The sequence below is a fragment of the Salmo trutta genome, chromosome 16 (assembly GCF_901001165.1).
Source record: "Salmo trutta chromosome 16, fSalTru1.1, whole genome shotgun sequence".
Classification (NCBI taxonomy): domain Eukaryota; kingdom Metazoa; phylum Chordata; class Actinopteri; order Salmoniformes; family Salmonidae; genus Salmo; species Salmo trutta.
In genome coordinates, this window is record NC_042972.1 from 38,381,290 (window position 1) to 38,402,000 (window position 20,711).

At 43.5% G+C, this 20,711-nt stretch overlaps 1 protein-coding gene across 2 annotated transcripts in view; it reads left to right on the forward strand.

Moving 5' to 3' along the window:
• The window catches only part of LOC115150716 (immunoglobulin superfamily member 21), a 261,570-nt gene that overhangs the window by 152,702 nt on the left and 88,157 nt on the right, over positions 1–20,711 (forward strand). For both annotated transcript variants that reach the window (XM_029694268.1, XM_029694269.1), the window contains exon 3: positions 4,316–4,437. In XM_029694268.1, coding sequence (XP_029550128.1) covers positions 4,316–4,437 — 122 coding nt within the window. The remainder of the gene's footprint in view (positions 1–4,315; positions 4,438–20,711) is intronic.

Sequence of the window (20,711 nt, forward strand, 5' to 3'; positions counted from 1 at the left end):
CTAGGCTGGATGACTGTACAGCTGCACAATGTTTACTTACAGGATTCATTACCCAGCAGCACATGTACTGAGTAAAGCATTGCAGCACACCCCATCTTAACAGGATCAGTGGACAACCCACTGCAGCATTCTGTGTTGACAGCTGTCACCACTGACTGCCATTAAGGTGAAGCTCTTTCTGCTTTGTATAAGTGAAACGTTTTATCATTATCGCTGTGCCTTTACAAATGATTTCAGAGAATATAGCATGTCTTGTTATACTGGTTATTTTCTTTGTTTAGTGTACCTTCCCATTTAGGCCTCCTTTGAGGCCTCAGTTGAACAGCTAAATGGAGCTCAAGAGTTGTTATGACTGCTCTGTGTCTTATCCCCATTCATTATTCACAACTAACTGCCGATTGATCCAGAAGCTTCTATTGCTCCGCCTCCCTGTAGATTTAAAAATACCAAGTGAGAATTTTTGCAAAAGTACAATTTCATGTGAAACGTTCCCAGAAAGTAAGTGATCCTTTCCATCTATCCTTTCAGCCCACACCTAAGCTATAGTAACAGCAGTAGAGGAGACTGCATGGTCAGAGATAGGACAATGAGACAGATTATTCACCAGATGTATAAATGTGAAGCATCCACTTGGCATTTCCACTCACTACCAAATATGGTAGTGAGAGGAAGCCCTCTGGCTGGCAGTGGGAAAAGATGGAACGAGATGGATTTTGGCCGACATTCTGCAAATATTCTCATCGATGAAACATTTGATCTCAATACAGTTTTCTGTTCCCAAACTATAATCTGTTATGAACAGAATGGACTAAGTTTTGTAGAATTTACTCTTTTAAAAAATTGCATTGCACAAGCGAATTAAGTTATTGCACACGCACACTTCACAGAGGAGGCGTTTCCTAACGGAAATATGCAGATGTATGCTAGAACGCACCAAAAGGATCTCGCTGGCTCGTGCTTGGCTCTGCCCACCTCCTTGCTTCTTCTGCCCACTATGACTCATTTGTTCCCATTGGAAATGACAGGCTATGGTCTATCTTGGTTTAGTTATGAAAGTCTTTGGCATGGTTGTGATGTGAAATAATGCCAGATTGACCTGAAGTGTTCTGGTTTATACTCCTCAAGTTAGACGGCAGTGTTACTGTAGCTAGTTCGCTGTATTCTCTCCTGTGACTGATGATTCAGCTGCAGCCTATAAATAAGCACATCTCTGATGAGCTGAGGAGAAGGGGTTAACCCCAGAGACCTGGGCCTCCCTCGCCTGACCTCAATAACGGAGCAGCATCCTAACAACAGGGAGCACAGCAGAGAGAGCAGGTAGGATATGGTTCACTCTCCATCTGGAGAGATCACTGCATATCTCTAGGTCACTGTAGGACCCTCTGTAGCACTCTCTACTGTGTGTGCCCAAACCTCAACCCCTGTCAGCTACCTTTCTCCCTCTCCTCTTTTGGTCCCTTGGTCATTCCTGGTCACAGAGGGAGGAAGTGAAGTGGCGTGCCCACCCATGCCTATCTTTTATATATCCAGATGGCAGAGGTGTTGGGATAGGCCTTGATGCCTTTGTTTGTGCCTCGGTAAATCATGGCCTGGAATCAGCAAAGCAGCTGAAGGAAACCTTTGCTTCCTCAAACAGTGTTTTTCTACCATCAAAAAGTGTTCATCTACCTTTCGCCTTCACCCCTCACTCTTGCACAGCATTTGTCTGTCTCCATATGTCTCTTTCTCTCACTCTCTCTCTCTCACCACACAAAGCTGTCCCTTCTCTGGGAACAGGGTCTGTCCACTGATGAGTCCATTGTGAGACAGGTGTTGTTTTGTCTATTGGATTAGATGGACTGTGAAAAGAGAGATGGGCTGAAAATGTAAATTTAACACACCTCTGTACAGTTCCTCAGGGCCCAGAGAGCATTATCATTAGGCTTTTTGAAAGCCTCATATGACTCAGCACCAGGGACAGTGTTACTGTAGTACTGGGAGTGCAGTGAGTCTTTTCCTATAGGGGAGTTGTAATGTTGCCATGATACTTTCATACTGGCCCTGGCCTTGTGCACTTATCTATTGTTGAAGCACATACTGTAGAATAAAGCTTATCTTGCACTTTCTGACTAAGCACGTTTATGGTAATTATTCAGGTGTGTACAATACATACTTCTATGTTATGAATGCTGTATTTGTCATTAACTTGAACTTGTCATTGAACTTGCTAAATAATTGTCATTAAACGCTGCTAAATGTCATATTATTATATGATAGCTAACTTTTATATCTGAAACTAACCACATTTCCCTGAGATTGACTTACCATCGTCATGTTTCTGTCCACTCACTCAGAATGGATATATTTGTGTTCAGTTGCACAGAGCACTTGTACTTTTTTCATGCTTTGTTGTACAGTGATGTCAGACAGAAATGCCTCTTACAGTATTTCTACAATCGCAACAATCCAGGCACAGAGCAGGTTGGTGGGAAAGCACAGTTTTCCAACATGGCTTTGCTTTTAACGGCAGACCTTTTGCTGTTGCCTCTCCCTGTAAACCTCGGAATGATGCCACTTTGCCGATGTGCCTCTACATCACTGAATTGACATTTAAAAGAGGAACAGATGGCTATAATAATCTTGGGGCCTTGAGTGTGGTGCCAAAGCATTCATTAGGAGAAGGAAGGAAATTCTGTTTGTGGCCAAGCCAAGTGAACACTTTTTACCTGTGGAGGGTCATGGTCCCTAGCTCCACCAGTGGGTCCTGGTGACTTTCACTGATTACACCTCCCTACAATTCATCTTCCATAGCGATGAACATGTGATGTCACACACCCCACTGGTCACACACTGGTCAAATAAACATTGTTTCCATGTCATTTCAATGAAAATATGTTGAACCAACGTGGCATAGATGTTGAATTAGGGTTAAAGTTAGGGTTCTGAACAGGCTCCTGAACAGCTTCTATCACCATGCCATAAGATTGCTAAATAGCTAACAGAATGGCTACATGGACTATCTGAGTTGCCTTTGTATTTTCTTCTTATTTTTGTCTCTATACACACTCACAGGGCCCTACACACTACACACACTGATACTCCAACACACAAACACTCACACCATCGTTTGCTTACACACACACATAATATACACATACATTTATACTGAGTCTACACACACCCACTCAGATACAATCATCATATACGCTGCTGCTAGCAAGACAGCCATTTCACTATGCTTGTACATGTGACATTAAAACTTCAACTGACGTCTGTGCCCAGTGGGACATTTGTTACAGGAGAGAAAAGTAAATGTAATCCACTAATGTCACCTACATGCGTGTAACTGTTCTGCATACCCTAAAACCCTCCCACAGTATTTGTTGTTCCAGCACGTTTACCTCTCAGCATTTCTACCTCTGTGTACCCCATCATTTAGCAACAGCCTGAGGTATTTAGCTCCCTTCCCTAGAGGCAGAGAGGTGATGAGTTGTCCCACAGTCATTTATGGGGCACGGGGAATTATTCACTCAAATAAAGTAATTACCCAGTACTGTCCCCTCGTGAGGTGTTGTGTACATTATGCAGGAACTAATCACATAGGCCTTATTTACCTCTGAGGAGATTGGATTAGGAAGCGGGCGATGGCATTTTCAGTGGCGAAGGGAAGAAAGATCCCTAGCCCACCAACAATTTCCTCCTTCAAAGCGGCATTAGGGGCTCCATTAAAATCCTGTCACCCCTTTTCTTTTCGTCTGTCTGTGGCGCTGAGGAGAAGAGAAATCAGTCATTCAAATGCTAAGTGACTTTCTCTCCCCTGTGAATATTAGAAAGGAGAGTATTGCTCCATCATTTACCATGCAGCCCACAAAAAAAGAGAAGTGGATGCAAAATGAGACTATGGTGTTTTGAATATATCCCCACCTTCGCAATATCTCGTCACAAACCAATACCTCCAACTCCTTGACACCTACAGAACGCTGCAGAGCATCACTCTTTATTAAGACTTGGCTGTATACATGGGTACATACCTAAAGCCATATAAGTGAGTGTCACACTGATTTCATATGTTGGCAGTTTTTAGAATTAGCTTGAAAGGCTCTTCCTCACTCCCCCTTTAAGATAGAAAAAAAACACCTTATCATGGCATTAAATGGATAAATTAGATAATTGATGGCCTGGGTACTAAGTTTGCCTCTGAGCAAAGTTTTATAATATATTTAACTGGAGCAGAACACAGGCTTATGCATAGGGTAGGTCCGTGGGTATAGAAATATCTGTTCCATGTATTATAGACCATATTATTTTATTAATTCTTTCTCTTTTTACTTGACAGGTCACAGACGGGGGCACCATTAAGCAGAAAATCTTCACCTACGATGCTATGTTTAATACCAATTACTCTCATATGGAGGACTACCGCAAACGGGAAGACCTTGTCTACCAATCTACAGTCCGGTAAGCATCACAACTAATTACTGTTAGTTTGGCCCTTACAGTTTATCATGAGAGTGCACGCTGAACTCGGAACAATGTTGTTTTGAATGTTTTTTTTTAAAGTTTTTCCTTGAAAACATGTTTGTTTACTAGCCTACCTGTTTAATTTGCAACACGGTTAGCCTCAGTTGCTGGGACTGCTTCTATCTGTCCCAGGATACCTCCAAACCCTAAAGTCTGAAGAGCTGCTGCTTGGTGAAGCATCTAGCCTAGCTGCTAGCTATCAAGCTAGCCAGGTTTTCTTGACAGTTTGAACACAGCCCGCGATGCGGTTAGCCCTTGTGGCTGGGACCGCGGAGAGTCCAGGGCTTGTGGCTGTTTAAATCCCTGCTGTTTGTTGCTGTTTCCATCGGCCATTGATACCATCATGCAACCCAAAGTTAAAGTAGGTTGGAGTAATGGAGAGGACAGTGTTTCGCTATCACAGGTGCATGATTTTTTAAATAAACAAAAATATGTCTACAAGCAGTTGTTACAGCAACAGGAAAATAGCTTCAAGAGCTTTGTCCAAATACTGATGGACTCAACTACCAAAATAATGGATGATCTGACCAGAAATGTCCAAGACCACAAGAACCATTTGCAGTTCTCCCAGGCAAGATGACATCAGCAATGTCTGTGAATCATTACAACAGATGACTGGGAAAACAGCAGTGGTGTAAGTAAAAGCACTTTAAAATACTACTTAAGTAGTTTTGGGGGGTATTTTTGACTACTTTTATTTTTTCTTCACTACATTCCTAAAGAAGATAATGCACTTTTTACTTCATACATTTTCCCTGATACCCAAAAGTACTCGCTACATTAGCAGGATATGAAAATGGTCCAAATCACGCAATTATCAAGTGAACACCCTGGTGTGCCCCTGGCTATCCGTAAATGTAAAACAACTGAAGATTGTGCCGTCTGATTTGGTTAATATAAGGATTTCGAAATGATTTATACTTTTACTTTTGATAATTAAGTATATATTACCAAATACATTTACTTTTGATAACTAACTATATATTACCAAATACATTTACTTTTGATACTTAAGTATATTTAAAACCACATAATTTTAGACTTTTACCCACGCTGTTCCATAGACCTTTAAACCTAATATTGCGATGATAATTAATGGCTGCAGTCATTTTTGTTTGTTTTTGCTGTTGTCCAAATAGCATTTTATAGTTTATAAATTGTGTAGAAATGCAGTATGCCTTACCCAAGATTTAGCTATGGTACTGCTGTGAAGCGTTGCTAGTTCCTTCCTACTGTACCATCTGCTGCGGGTGATACTGGGCCTGGATGTGATGACCCCGATGGAGGGTCAACACATCATCGTCTTGGCAGGAAGAGGGAGGGGATAGGAAGTGGCGAGGCTCTACTCAGCCAATCTGCTGCTCAGGATGTAGATTTCAGTGTTGAGCTCTGACTGAACAGCTGGCCAGACCAATCGTTATTCCCACCACAGAGCTGCATATTTTCCAGGTAGTGTGGTTCACTTTAGGCACAGCTTGGGGCAGCACTACTGCATGGAGGCCTATGCTGCATGCATCACACCTCCTTCACCATCTTCCTTCCCCTCACACGCATACTGTACATATACAGTCCTGCCAATACCAGAATAAAGAGCCCTGCTGTTTATGCATGAGCAAGTTTTACAGAGTGCGAGAGGGATGGAGCGTTAGAAATCATCTGGCTCTTGTTGGGTAGATTACACGTTTGAGGAGTCCTGGGGACTGTCTTCCTATACCTTAGGCCTCAACAATATGGCTGGCATCTGCTCCCCTCCTTCTCCCTCTCCCTCTCTTCCCTGTCTTGCTTTCTCCCCTCTTGCTTTCCTTCCCTCCATCCCTCTCTCATATTGGCACTCATTCTTTGTATAAAGAGGTAAAATAAGCTCACACTGCATTGGTCTATTACCTTTTCTCTGTAATGTGTGTATGACCCATGCTGATTATAATGCAATTTTTAGTCTTTCCCTGTCATTATTCCAATAACTTTCTATCTCTCTCCTTCCCTGCCTTTCATTTGCTCCCCATCTCATTCCTTTCCTCTTCTTCCCAGTCTTTCATCACTCCTTAGTTTCATATTTTTTTCTTTCAATGTCTTTTAGGGCTACACGATACAATGTTCACGATACGTACATAGGTGCCAATATGATATGTTTTGAGATTCGATGCTGTGATTTTATTGCGATTCGATGTTCCAAACATATTGCTCAAAATGTGTCGATTGCAGAGGGACAAGAGAGAGCCATGAGAAAACAAGTTTTTTGTATATACATTTTTTGTATTATTTATTTTTTACCCCCCTTTTCTCCCCAATTTCAAGATAACCAATTGTTTTGATCAGTCATGGAAATAAGTGCTGAAACAACATTTTTCTGCAGGTACAGCCAACTAGTGCAAAAATAGTATTGCGATATTGTCAAAACGATACAGTATATAGTCAAAAATAATATCCCGATATGTAACTGTATCGATTTTTTTCCCCCCATCACTACTCTTTCCTCCACTCCTCCCCTCCCCACTTTTCCCGTCCTCTCTCAAATGTATCCTTTATTTCTGAGCTACTGAGCATTTCCCGACTGAGTATGATGTGCTCAGAAAATCCCATAGTACCTTCAGGGGAGTAGTCATCATCGGAATGGACTATTTTACACATGTACTCACACAAGAATACAGACACAACTGTGCACACACACACACACACTGATGCACTCAGTAGGATTTGAATCGGCGGACCCAGCATGAGAAACAGTTCGACGGTACCTGCTCTGACCTGTCTGTTTGGCGGTGTGCTTAGCCGGTGTTCATCAAGCAGAGAGGTAAAGGGGGCTACTGCAACAGTCACACAAGACCAGCCAGGAGGAATCTGAACCCTCCCTTATGTATCCCATGCCTTCCTCTATGGCAGAACACAGAGCTCAACAGCAGAGAGGGATGCAGAACATAATCTCCCATTTCCACCTGAGAGGGGTAAATCTTCTCTTCAAAGCCCTGGCATTCTGACAAATCCAACCTTATGACCACAAATGAAAGCTGTAATATTGTGAATTTTACAGAAAGCCCTAGATTCTCATAGAAGTCTGTCTTTTCCAGAATACAGTGTTAAATATCAGGAATATGCTGTGCTTGTTGTATCTATATTCATAAACAGAAAGGGAGGTCCCAGCTAGAATATAATGTTCTGAAAGCCATATGTTTTTTTAGAGCTGGGCGAGAGCGCAGTTAATTATTTTTATTTTTATTCAACCAGGTTTCCTCACAGTTCTATTTAAAGTCATGTTCTCCAAACATTATGAAACATTTCAATAAAGACCACAAGAAAACATTAGTAACGTTCAAAGAACGTAATAAGAATGTTCTTTAAAAACATATGCATTCCATTCTCAGCGTTGATAAAACTCTCTCTGGTTAGCTGACAACATCACAAAAACAATGCATGCACTTCAATGGGGCAGAAGTCTGTGTGTTGTTGTGATTCTGGATGGCCAGATAGCTAGCAAAAATGACAAGAAGCTACCATGTGAGGAATCGTAGGTGGCTCGTTTCAGCTCAATGCATCTTGTTATTGATACAATGTCTTGTTTTGAGGTGTTTGACTGATGTTACAGCTATACTAATATGGCAAAAATTAGCAGGCTAGGTAACCAACAACTGTAACAATGTATTTGAGATACAACAAGTGCTCATTGTCACGGATTGCCCGCTCATTAGGCATGATTAGGCTGGCAAATTAACAATTATGGCGTCAGATTGACGAGGGCAGCATTTTCTGAGCTAAACTGACCAAGATGCACCTCCAATGCCAACATTTAATACCTCACATAATTCTGCCCAAAAACAATGACAATTTCTCTCAACCAGTGGCATATGGGATTTTAGGTGAGTGCTGATCCCACCCTGTGATAAACAGTGCCCACTTGGTCAAAGGCATGGTAGAGAAGCAAAATATTTTGCTTGTCCATTACTAGCGCCCCTCTCCAGAGTCCTGCTAGAGAGACACATTGCTACTGTGCTCCACCAACATTCCGTCCAAATCATGTAGCAGATATAGGAAATGGTAGAAAGTATGTGGCTTTTTGTGTAGCCTACAGGTATGTAGGCTAAAATGTATGACTATGTAATGAGACAGACACTTTTTACATCATGCAGGCTTCCCCAGTCAAATAAAAAAATGTGCTGTCATGTTAACAAACAACATATCCTAAAAACAGGACAGGTCAGTATAAAATGGACAATATGGAATGAACAATCACAACTGTTGTCCAGGAGTTTCACCTCATTGTCATAATCAGTGGTTTCAAGTTTGTATCAGTACATTTTTTGACAAGCTGATCATAGCGAAAAATAAAATACTTTCTGCATTTCCCACTCTGTAAACACATTGCAAACAGGCTCAACTCATGATAAAGTTGGGTAGCTGATATTCAGAGCTTAAATAGCCAAATTGATTATTCACAGAAATCAGGACTAATAAAGCCAATAAAATGGCCTGTTTTACAAATGGTGGGCATACCAAATGGATGGGTATTCATAAAATTCCATTATGGCCGCCATAGTGGGCTACATAGTAGGCTACGCGCCAAGAATCACGAGCAGGCGTCTTTTGGACGTCTTTTTTTGGTGCAGTCCTGACCGGCCTTGGTTTCCACATACACAGACATTGGTTTTTGGTCCAGTCTGGACAAATTCTGAATCAATCATAGACGTCTATGTTTGGTTCAGATTTTGTCCGGTCTGGATCAGCCTTGATTTGGCTCAAACATAGACGTGTATAAAATACTTATTTTCAACTTTCATTCAGAACCAAAAATGAACCTGATTTCAACATCTGGAAAATAAGTATTTTTCAACATCCGGAAAATACGCCTTTTCAAAGTCCTGGAAAATATGGATTTTAAACCTACGGAAAATACATATTTTCATCTTTCATTCAGAAATTTAACCTAACTTCAACGTCTGGAAAATATGTATTTTACACGTCTTTTCAATGTCATTTTGCTTACTGGGACTATTCTAGTGTTAGAACGGCAAGGACTGGCAACGGTCATTGTGCGAATGTATTTGTGTTCTCAATAAACATTGGAGCCTGAATATAGTTTACATGTAGTCAACAATCGAAACCAACCCCGTATGTTTTGCCCCATAGTTCCACATGCATCGATTTTGTTGCTAAACAACCAACCCATCTATCCTTTATCTTTTTAAGCGTGTTCAAGTGTGTTGGCCGTGCTCACTAATTGGCCAAACCTGATCTTTATCTTAATTTCCTTTGAAATGGGGTCTGTTTGAATAGACTAAAATGCACAGCTTTGTATAGGTAAAAGAACATGGTATGCTGTGTTCATCCTGGTGGCGCAGTGGACTAAACCATGAATAGAGAACAGAAGATCATATGACGCCTTGCCAGAATTAAAAATAAATGTTAATTCATGCTTAAGCAAATTCATATCCATGTGTCCTATCTGTGCTTGGAGTTGAAAACAGTTAACCCAAACTAAGAAAGCACTGTTATTAAAAGTCTTAACCTTAATATCCCATTAATTTCTGTTCTCAGAACACTAATAAAACCTCCTACGAAAACTTTTATGGAACCATAGTAAACCATAGTATGGTTTCCTCAACCATAGTAAAATGAACATTGCCAGAACAGGCAAAATTTTCACTTCCATTCTCAGAACGTTTAAAAAAACGTCATTTTTACCGGTTAGGAAACGTATGGCTTCATTCCCAGAACTAATGGGAAACCAAAAATGTGCATTCTCACAATATTCAGGGAACCAAATGTGCTAGCTGGAGTGATTTTTTTCAGTTTTTTCTATTTTCATCAACTGCCACTGTGCTTAGCTACTGTAGCTTCTTGACAAAATGGCAGTGATAAAGACCATAAGGTAAGGACGAGTTGACTGCTTTTTGATAAAAAACAAAACTTTGTGGAAAAAGATGAATGACAATTAATATGTACAAAATAAATAATAAAACTACATTCAAAATGACAATTTAAAGATTGTTTCATCGTGAGCACAGCCTGTGACTGTTTATGTAACACTGTCATGGAAAAATAAGTTGATGATGTTTGAAATGTAAATCCATCAGTCTGAATATTTAATAGGAATTACAATATTATGCATCATACTCATTCTGTATATCTTTTTCCCTTTTTCCCCATTCCTAAATCTGAAGAGCAAGGCCCGCTGTTATTCTTCAAGAGGCTTCACAGACAGGCTCTTACTCAGGAAAATAACTTTGTGTTGTGAGGTTTCTCTGTGACCCTTTGCCACTGTTTCACCTATCTCTCCATGCCTTGCACCATCTTGTCTAAGAGCTGTCTTTTCAGAATATTCCTCTGTTCTTGGGTGAGTTAGGCTCCATTCAGCATCCAGGCTTGTGGACAACAACAATATACAGCTTTGTGTATAAACACAGACATGGGCCAGATCTGCATATATGTTACACATAGTAGCCTGCAAAGCCATCTCCCTCTCCCAGCACAAAGACTCAGTGTTCACATCAATGGCACTGTGTTTATAATAGGACTTTCCCCTTTCATGATTATCTCCAGAGGAAACAATGTCAGAGACACAGTGTGCCTCTGCCTTACTACCTTACACACCTCTCTATTCTCTTCATATCTCTGTCCTCTAGGCTAACAGTTTGTGTTTCTCATATACTTAAATCAGCCAATCCTCTCACTAGTCAGCCTTAATGCAGGGATACAGGATGCCTACACTTAAGGCTAAGAAGAGCACAGTGAAGCAGAAGCCCAGTTCCTGACACCACGATAGCTGATTTGCTGAAGAGATTGTCTGGCTGAGCTAACAGGGCCTGCTCTGTGCAGTGTTCTGTCAGGACGACTCTCTCTCTCCCTCCCTGTCCCTGTAACACGGCACAGCTGGCAGGCATGGACAGCACAGAGAGGGCCACAAGAAGAAAACACAGAGTTAAATTTAGAGGCTAAAGTTAGAGCATTGATCTCTCCCTCTCTTTCCCACTCCCTCTCTTTTGTTTTTGCTGCTCTTCTGAGAGGCCATCGACCCTGTCCGTGTGTGTGTGTGTGTGTGGGGGGGGGGTTCTAAAGTGTGAATAAAACAGTATATAGTATGTTTTTTTGCCTGTACATGCGAACACACACACACACAAAAATACAAAAATATAGATAAATATCAAGGCATAAGGCGAGACCCAAATGCAGACACAGGAGGCAGATGGTTGGAGTCTTACAATGTTTATTATTTCAAAGGGGTAGGCAAGAGAATGGTTGTGGACAGGAAAAAAGATCAAAACAAGATCAGAGTCCAGGAGGTACAGGGTGGCAGACAGGCTCGTGGTAAAGGCAGGCAGAATGGTCAGGCAGGCAGGTACAAAGTCCAGAAACAGGCAAGGGTCAAAACCGGGAGGACTAGAAAAAGGAGAATGCAAAAAGCAGGAGAATGGGAAAAACGCTGGTTGACTTGGAAACATACAAGACGAACTGGCACAGAGAGACAGGAAACACATGGATAAAACAAGCGACACCTGGAGGGGGTGCAGACAATCACAAGGACAAGTGAAACAGATCAGGGCGTGACAGATAAACTTGGATTTTATACAGGATACTACCCTCCATAACATAACCTTCACTCCAAATTAAAACTCCAAACCAACAACCTGATTTTGGACAAAATTACCTGGAAGGATTCCTACTACCAAAAATTATTATTTCCAAGCTTTACAGCAAATGCTCTGGCAAACAAACAACAGAAACCTGAAAACAGCATCCAACCTGGAACAAAGTGAGTAATGTTCAGTCTGAAACTATTTTAAAGCCAAGAAGAAAAATATATTAAAGTTATATGTTTTACTTGATAAGGACTGAATGCTAAGTTAAGGCTACCAAGCCTGCAAGGACAGAACAGATATAACTTCAATTAGCACTGACGTGTGAAGAGGGAGGTGTCAAAGCCCTTGAGCCCAACAATGGCAGGAGAGTCTTAAAGTCTAACCCACCCAAATGCAGAGGCCTTTGAAGCCCCCTCCCGCTGTTTAGAGGTAATTACAATATAGTACCCTCTGGATGTAAAAAATGGTAAGGTACGAAAAGAGTACAAAAAGAAGGTCCTTATGGAAAGTCCAGAGATACTTTTTGCTGACTATTATAAAAATGGGAACATAAGCAACTGTTACCGATGGGTGCAAACTAAAGATACTAGACAACGAGGACTCTGAGTCAGCCAGTGTGAACGTGTACAAATCTGGAACAGTAATGGTATTGGGCAATCCCATACAGTTTCAGCTGGACTTTCACATTATCAAAGAGAGAGCTCAGCAGGACAAGCTCTCTCTTGAGAAAGATACCCCCACCCAGAGCGTGTCAGACCAGACCTCTTCATTACACAACACCACAGATGAGCAACCCTAAGCAGAAAGTCAACCTCCCAGCACAGAGTACTACTCCTTCATTGAAATGATGGATAAATTCACCCAGCTGGAGGTAAGGCAGGTGGAGCTGGAACAGCAGGTGATCACACTCCAGTCAGCACAAAAAATAGTCCAGCTCAACAACACCCTCTCAACCAGACCCGGAGAGCTGAAGGTGGAGAGAGACATATCTGCACTCTGGACTGTGGTGAGACAACATCAACAGGAGAAAGAGCAGGAGCAGGAGAAGAATAGAGCGCTAGAGGAGAGGATCAGACCGCTGAAGGAGAGGGTGAGGGGGATGGAGGAGAAGGTGAGGGGGATGGAGGGAGAGGATCAGAGTGCTGGAGGAGAGGGTGAGGGGGATGGATGGAGAGGATCAGAGTGCTGGAGGAGAGGGTGAGGGGGATGGATGGAGAGGATCAGAGTGCTGGAGGAGAGGGTGAGGGGGATGGCGTGTGACAGAACAACCCAGAGAGCTGGCCACCCCCACATACAAGCCAGCAGAACTGCCCACCTCAGCCCCATACCAAAGTCTTGACACCACAGCAGAACAGTCCACCCAGACACTGACCATATCCTCAACATCACAGCAGGTCAGACAAAGAACCCCAAGCCCAGGGGATCCCACCCCCTCTGAGCACCCCCGTCAGCCACCCTGATAGCCCTCCTGACAAGCCCCCCTCACCCACTGAGGACATACACAAGCCACAGATGGTACTCCTTATGGACTCAAATGGAAATATATACAAGAAAATAAACTTTTTCCCAAACACACAGTGTCTACACTCTGGTGTCCAAACACTCAGCGCGCCCTTGACCTTCTGTCTGAGGACCAACTAGGGTCACCCAGCTACATAACAATACACAAAGGCACAAATGACCTGAGAGCACAGCAGGAAAGGGTGGCCACAGCAGTCAACGGAGTGATTGAAAAAGTGTATTATACTTTCCCCAATGCACAAGTGGTTATCTCCACCATGCTACCACAAAAAGATTTCCACCCTGCTACCACACAGTCGGTAAACTCAAGTATTTCCTGTGACTGTGCCTCAAAACCAAAGGTTTACCTGGCCCTCCACTCCACCCTGGACTTCAACAGCCTTTACGACCAGGTCCACCTATACAATCAATCAAATGTATCAATCAAATGTATTTATAAAGCCCTTCTTACATCAGCTGATGTCACAAAGTGTTGTACAGAAACCCAGCCTAAAACCCCAAACAGCAAGCAATGCAGGTGTAGAAGCACGGAGAGCAGTGCCCACCTTCGCCCGGACCCTAAAGGACATCGCCCTCAACCGCAACCCCAACACCTCACACAGGAGCAACAGATCAATAAACACCCCGTCCAGACCAGCGAGACACTCTCCTAGACCTGCGGGACCCCCCCTCCTCGGACCTACACATAGAGGACTCATGCCGAGAGGACCTTACGTCCAGACCACAGCACCCACAGCCACATCCACATCCACACCCCCACCCCAACAAATCAACCCCCCCCCCAAGTCAACCATGCCCACACCCCATTTAGGCCTCCTCAGGTCAGACCTTTGCTGCCCCATGCCCACCCCATGCCCCCCACTCCCGCAAAGAGGGCCTCAACATGAAAGTAACACATATGCCCAGGCCGTGAGCAGGCAACCAAGCCCAACCCCCACTCTTACATTAGCCCAATCCAAACCACACAACTAACAACATTGGACACTTTATGGAACACAAAGCCTTCACTTTCTCATCCTGGAATATCCAAGGTCTGAGGTCATCTTGGCCTAAAGAGCAGGAACCTGGATTTCATCAAAGAAATCTGAAATACAGACATTGTCATCCTACAAGAAACATTGTATAGAGGAGATGGACCCACTGGTTGCCCCCTAGGTTACAGAGAGCAGGTAGTCCCATCCACCAAACTACCAGGTGTGAAACAGGGAAGAGACTCAGGGTGTATGCTAATTTGATATAGAACAGCCCTAACTCACTCTATTAAATTAATTAAAACAAGAACATTTTACATTTGGCTAGAAATTCAAAAGGAAATGATCTCAACCGAGAAAAATGTCCTCCTGTGTGCTACCTATATCCCCACACTAGAATCGCCATACTTTAATGAAGACAGCTTCTCCATCCTGCAGGGGGAAATCAATCATTTCCAGGCCCAGGGACATGTAATAGTTTGTGGCGACCTAAATGCCAGAACTGAACAAGAACCTGACACCCTCAGCACACAGGGGGACAAACACCTAACTTGAGGTGACAGCATTCCCTCCCTCATATGCCCCCCTAGGCACAACTACGACAACATAACCAACAAAAACGGGTCACAACTCCTGCAGGTCTGTCACACGCTGGGTATATCCAGGCTGTATCACATCCGGCCGTGATTGAGAGTCCCATAGGGCGGCGCACAATTGCCCACGCCGTCCGGGTTTGGCCGGGGTAGGCCATCATTGTAAATAAGAATTTGTTCTTAACTTACTAGCCTTTTTTTAACCTTTATTTGGCGGCCTAACCCAGCCAAACCTGGGTGGACTGTTCTGCTGTGGTGTCAAGACTTTGGTATGAGGCTGAGTTGGACAGTTCTGCTGGCTTCTCTGTGGGGGTGGCCAGCTCTCTAATGGGTTGTTCTCTGTCACACGCCATCCCACCTCACCCTCTCCTCCAGCACTCTGATCCTCTCCTCTAGTGCTCTGTTCTTCTCCTGCTCTTTCTCCTGTTGATGTTGTCTCATCACATTCCAGTGTCCAGATATGCCAATGGTAGGCTTCGAGGGCACTCCTATGGTTGGTAAACCTATAGCTCATCTCTTGGCAGTAATCCTGTAGACTACTTTATCACTGACCTTAACCCAGAGTCTCTCAGAGCATTCACAGTCAGCCCACTGACACCCCTATCAGATCACAGCAAAATCACAGTCTACTTGAACACAGCGACACTCAATCATGAGGCATCAAAGACAAAGGAACTGAATAATATTAAGAAATGCTATAGATGGAAGGAAAGTAGTGTGGAAACCTACCAAAAACAATTAGGCAACAACAAATTCAATCCCATTTAGACAACTTCCTGGACAAAACGTTCCACTGTAATAGTGAAGGTGTAAACTTGGCAGTAGAAAACCTAAACAGTGTATTTGACCTCTCAGCTTCCATATCAAATAAAAAAATGTCCAAATGAAAACCGAAGAAAATGAACAACAATGACAAATTGTTTGATGAAGAATGCAAAATCCAAGGAAAGATATTGAGAAACCTATCTAACCAAAAACATAGAGAGCCAGAAAACCTGAGCCTACGCCTTCACTATGGTGAATCACTAAAACAATACAGAAATACACTACAGAAAAAGAGGGAACAGCACGTCAGAAATCAGCTCAATGTAATTGAAGAATCCATAGACTCTAACCACTTCTGGGAAAACACTAAACAAAAAACAACATGAAGAGTTATCTATCCAAAATGGAGATGTATGGGTAAACCACTTCATCAATCTTTTTGTCCCTTTAAAAGAACAAACAGCCAAAAAATATACATGATCAAATACAAATCTTAGAATCAACTATTAAAGACTACGAGAACCAACTGGATTCTCCAATTACATTGAATGAACTACAGGACAAAATACAAACTCTTCAACCCAAAAAGGCCTGTGCTGTTGATAGTATCCTTAATAATGAAATGATAAACTATACAGACCACAAATTACAATTGGCTATACTTAAACTCTTTAACATCATCCTTAGCACTGGCATATTCCCCAACATTTGGAACCAAGGACTGATCACCCCAATCCATGAAAGTGGAGACAAATTTGACCCTAATAACTACCGTGGGATATGCGTCAATAGCAGCCTTGGGAAAACCCTCTGCATTATCATTAACAGCACACTAGTTAATTTCCTCAGTAAAAACAATGTACTGAGCAAATGTCAAATTGGCTTTTTACCAAATTACGGTATGACAGACAACATATGCACACCCTAATTGACAAACAAACAAAAACAAAAGGCAAAGTCTTCTCATGCTTTGCTGATATCAAAAAACGTTTGACTCAATTTGGCATGAGGGTCTGCTATACAAATTGGTGGAATGTGGTGTTGGGGGAAAAACATACGACATTATTAAAATCCATGTACACAAACATGTGGATAGCGATGTGGATAGCGGGATGCTCCCTCTGCTGTTTCCTGAAGTCCACAATCAGCTCCTTTGTTTTGTTGATGTTGGTTGAGAGGTTATTTTCCTGGCACCGCACTCCCAGGGCCCCCACCTTCTCCCTGTAGGCTGTCTCGTCATTGTTGGAAATCAGGATTACTACTGTTGTGTCGTCTGCAAACTTGATGATTGAGTTGGAGGCGTGCGTGGCCATGCAGTCATGGGTAAACAGGGAGGGGACTGAGCACACACCCTTGTGGGGCCCCAGCGTTGAGGATCAGCGAAGTGGAGGTGTTGTTTCCTACCTTTATCACCTGGGGGCGGCTCTTCAGGACTCAGGCTCCCCAGCATTGCGCACTCCTGCCATCATCATTACGTACACCTGCCTTGCCCCCATCACACACATCAGCGATTATTGGACTCACCTGGACTCAGTCATCTCTGTCATGACCTTCCCTATATCTGTCTGGTTCCCTGCTCTGTTCCCTGCTTTCTGCATTAATGTTTGTATGTCTTTGTATACCCATGTGCTGACGCTGTTCCTGTCCTGTTACCTGTCTGTTCCTCATTAAATGTTGACTCCCCGTACCTGCTTCTCATCTCCAGTGTCGGTCCTTACAGAATTCTTCATATGAAGCATCAGGGAGTGCTGATGTTCCGGTTGGTGGTGACGTCAGGTCCGGGGCCCGACACTAATGGAACCAGGGGTGCCTAAGCCAGCTCGTCGGGCTGTCACGCCCTAGCAGGCTCGAGAGGTTCCTTTCCCCGCTGTGCTCGGAAAGGTGCCCTTCCCACTTCTGGCCTCAGCCGAATCGTCAGGGTTTTACGCCCAGCCGGCTCGTCAGGCTGCTACGCCTCTGCCGGATCATCAGGCTCCCACGCCTCAGCGGGATCAACAGGCCTTCTTGCCTCAGCCGGATTGTCAGGCTCCTAAGTCTCAGCCGGTTCGTCAGGGTTTCACGCCCAGCCGGCTTGTCCAGCACCCGTGCCTCGGCCGGCCTATCAGGCTCGCCCAGGTGGGACGCCGGGTGGCGCCTCTAGAAGGGGGGGGGTACTGTCATGCCTGCTCCCCCTCTCTCCCCTGGCGCTCAAGGGCACCAGGCTCCCCAGCATCACGCAGACCTGCCTTCACCCCGTCAAGCGCATCAGCGATTATTGGACTCACCTGGACTCAATCATTTCTGTCATTACCTTCCCCAAATCTGTCTGGTTCCCTGCTCTGTTCCCTGCTTCTGCATTAATGTTCGTATGTCTTTGTATACCCGTGTGCTGACACTTTTCCTGTTCTGTTACTCATTCAAATGTTGACTGCCCATACATGCTTCTCATCTCCAGCGTCGGTCCTTACAGTCTAGGGTGTCAGGTAAGGTACAGGAGATATGCTCCTTGACTCGTCTCTCAAAGCACTTCATGATGACAGAAGTGAGTGCTACGGAGCGATAGTCATTTATCTCAGTTACCTTTGTTTTCTTTGGTACAGGAACAATGGTGGACATCTTGAAGCATGTGGGGACAGCAGACTGGGATAGGGAGAGATTGAATAGTTCCGTAAACACACCAGCCAGCTGGTCTGTGCATGCTCTGAGGACGCAGCTAGGGATGTCGTCTGGGCCGGCAGCCTTGCAAAGGTTAACACGTTTAAATGTCTTACTCACGTTGGCAACGGAGAAGGAGAGACCACAGTCCTTGTTTGAGGGCCGCGTCGGTGGCACTGTGTTGTCCTCAAAGCGGGCTGTACGGACTCAGACAGTATATCCCGAGAGAGCCTTGTTTCTGTGAAACAGAGTATGTTATAATCCCTGATGTCTCTCTGGAAGGAAATACTCGCCTTGAGCTCGTCAACTTTATTATCCAGACACTAAACATTAGCGAGTAATATACTCAGAAGCAGTGGGTGGTGTGCGCACCTCCTGAGTCGGAAGTCCACTCCGAGTACCTCTCCTCCGCCGGCGTGTTTTTGATCAGACTCAGGAATCAGTTCAATAGCCCTGGGGGGTACGAACAAAGGAACTGATTTGGGAAAGTTGTATTCCTGGTCATAATGCTGGTAATGCTGATGAGTTACCGCTGCTCTGATATCCAAAAGTTCTTCCTGGATGCAAAACATTTCTGGGCTAATAATGTAAGAAATAACACATTTAACAAAATACTGCAAAGTATCCTAAGAGCTAGTAGCACGGCAGCCCTATTTGTCTATGCCATTTTGTTGCAAGGCTGACCCACAAAGACCCAGAGAGAATTAAAAAACAAATCCAATTATTATTAACTCTCATATCTATTGGGTGAAATGCCACAGTGTGCAATCACAGCAGAAAGATTTGTGACCTGTTGTCACAAGAAAAGGGCAACCAGTGAAGAACAAACACCAATGGTAAATACAACCTATATTTATGTTTATTTATTTGCCTTTATTACTTTAACTATTTTCACATCGTTACAACACTGTGTTGACGTGACTATCATGAGTGTGATGACTGTTATTTATCGAATCAACTAACTATGTTTAATTGTTACTCAATTAAATTAATCATGTAACAATTAACTCATTAGGAATTTGGGGCATCACAGAAGTTGTTTAATGAGTTACCATCTCCCTAATTAAACTCAAAGATATATATATAAATCATAAATCGATAACAGTCACTTATTAATCATTACCTCATATCAGTCTCATTCTGAACGTCGCATAATCCTTGGATCCTCAAGAACCCCAGCCTATCTGAATATTCAGTAATACACATATTGATTTAATCATTTACAACACTGTTGAACGCTGAAAGCTAAACAAGAGACCTCGGTTTATAGTTTTTGTAAAACTGATAGTTTTTTATATACATTTATTTTATTTGGAATTCTGTGGCTCTGTTGGGCTTAGTTGCTGTGAGCGCTGCTGTCTGTCTCGGAATCCCTCCAGAGGGGGCGAGACACGGAAGCCCAGCTAGCCTAGCTGAGTCAGCGGTCTCAAATGGAGGTCGCTATTGAATGTTTCAAGCGCTGCAGGAGCTGTGTTTACTTTGTTTTGTTCCGGGACAATGTGGACCGCGCTGACTGTCAATGTAGCAACTGCTTGCTTGCGGAGTACTACAGGGGTGAAGTGGCTACTCTTAGCAAGCAAGTAGCAAACCTACACAAGCTACTGGGGAATCCACGCCCGCTTACTTTTTGTTTCGCCCCAGTAGCCAGATGCCGCTCTGGTGGAAGCGTCACCGCCGTGTCGGCTCTCCACAGTCACTTTTATAGATAACTTTGACTCCTCCTTCTCAACAGGAATGACAGAGTCCATCCAAATTATCTTGGTTCCTAGACTCCTGTCCACCCATTTCAAGGCTGCATTGAAACAATGACTTATCAGTGACCCAAGACCAGCTCAGCTAATCCCTACCATTGTGACAATGAGTCATCATAATGCTGCATTAAATGTACATTATCCTAGGGGTGTTGGCAGACACAACGTAAGTGACTTCATTTATGTCCCCCTAATTGCACTTAATACCGTTGTTAATCCTACAGCTATTGGATGCAGTAATCATGAGCCTATTAGCACTGAGGCGGTGTGCCCTAGTAGGAAGACCACTTTGTGCAGCTCACCCTGCACTATCAAGTCTACTTCTGATAAGCTTCCCAGTAAAGCATTTAACTGTCATTACTTCCTCCAAAGTCGGTCCCTCTCCTTGTTCGGGCGACGTTCGGCGGT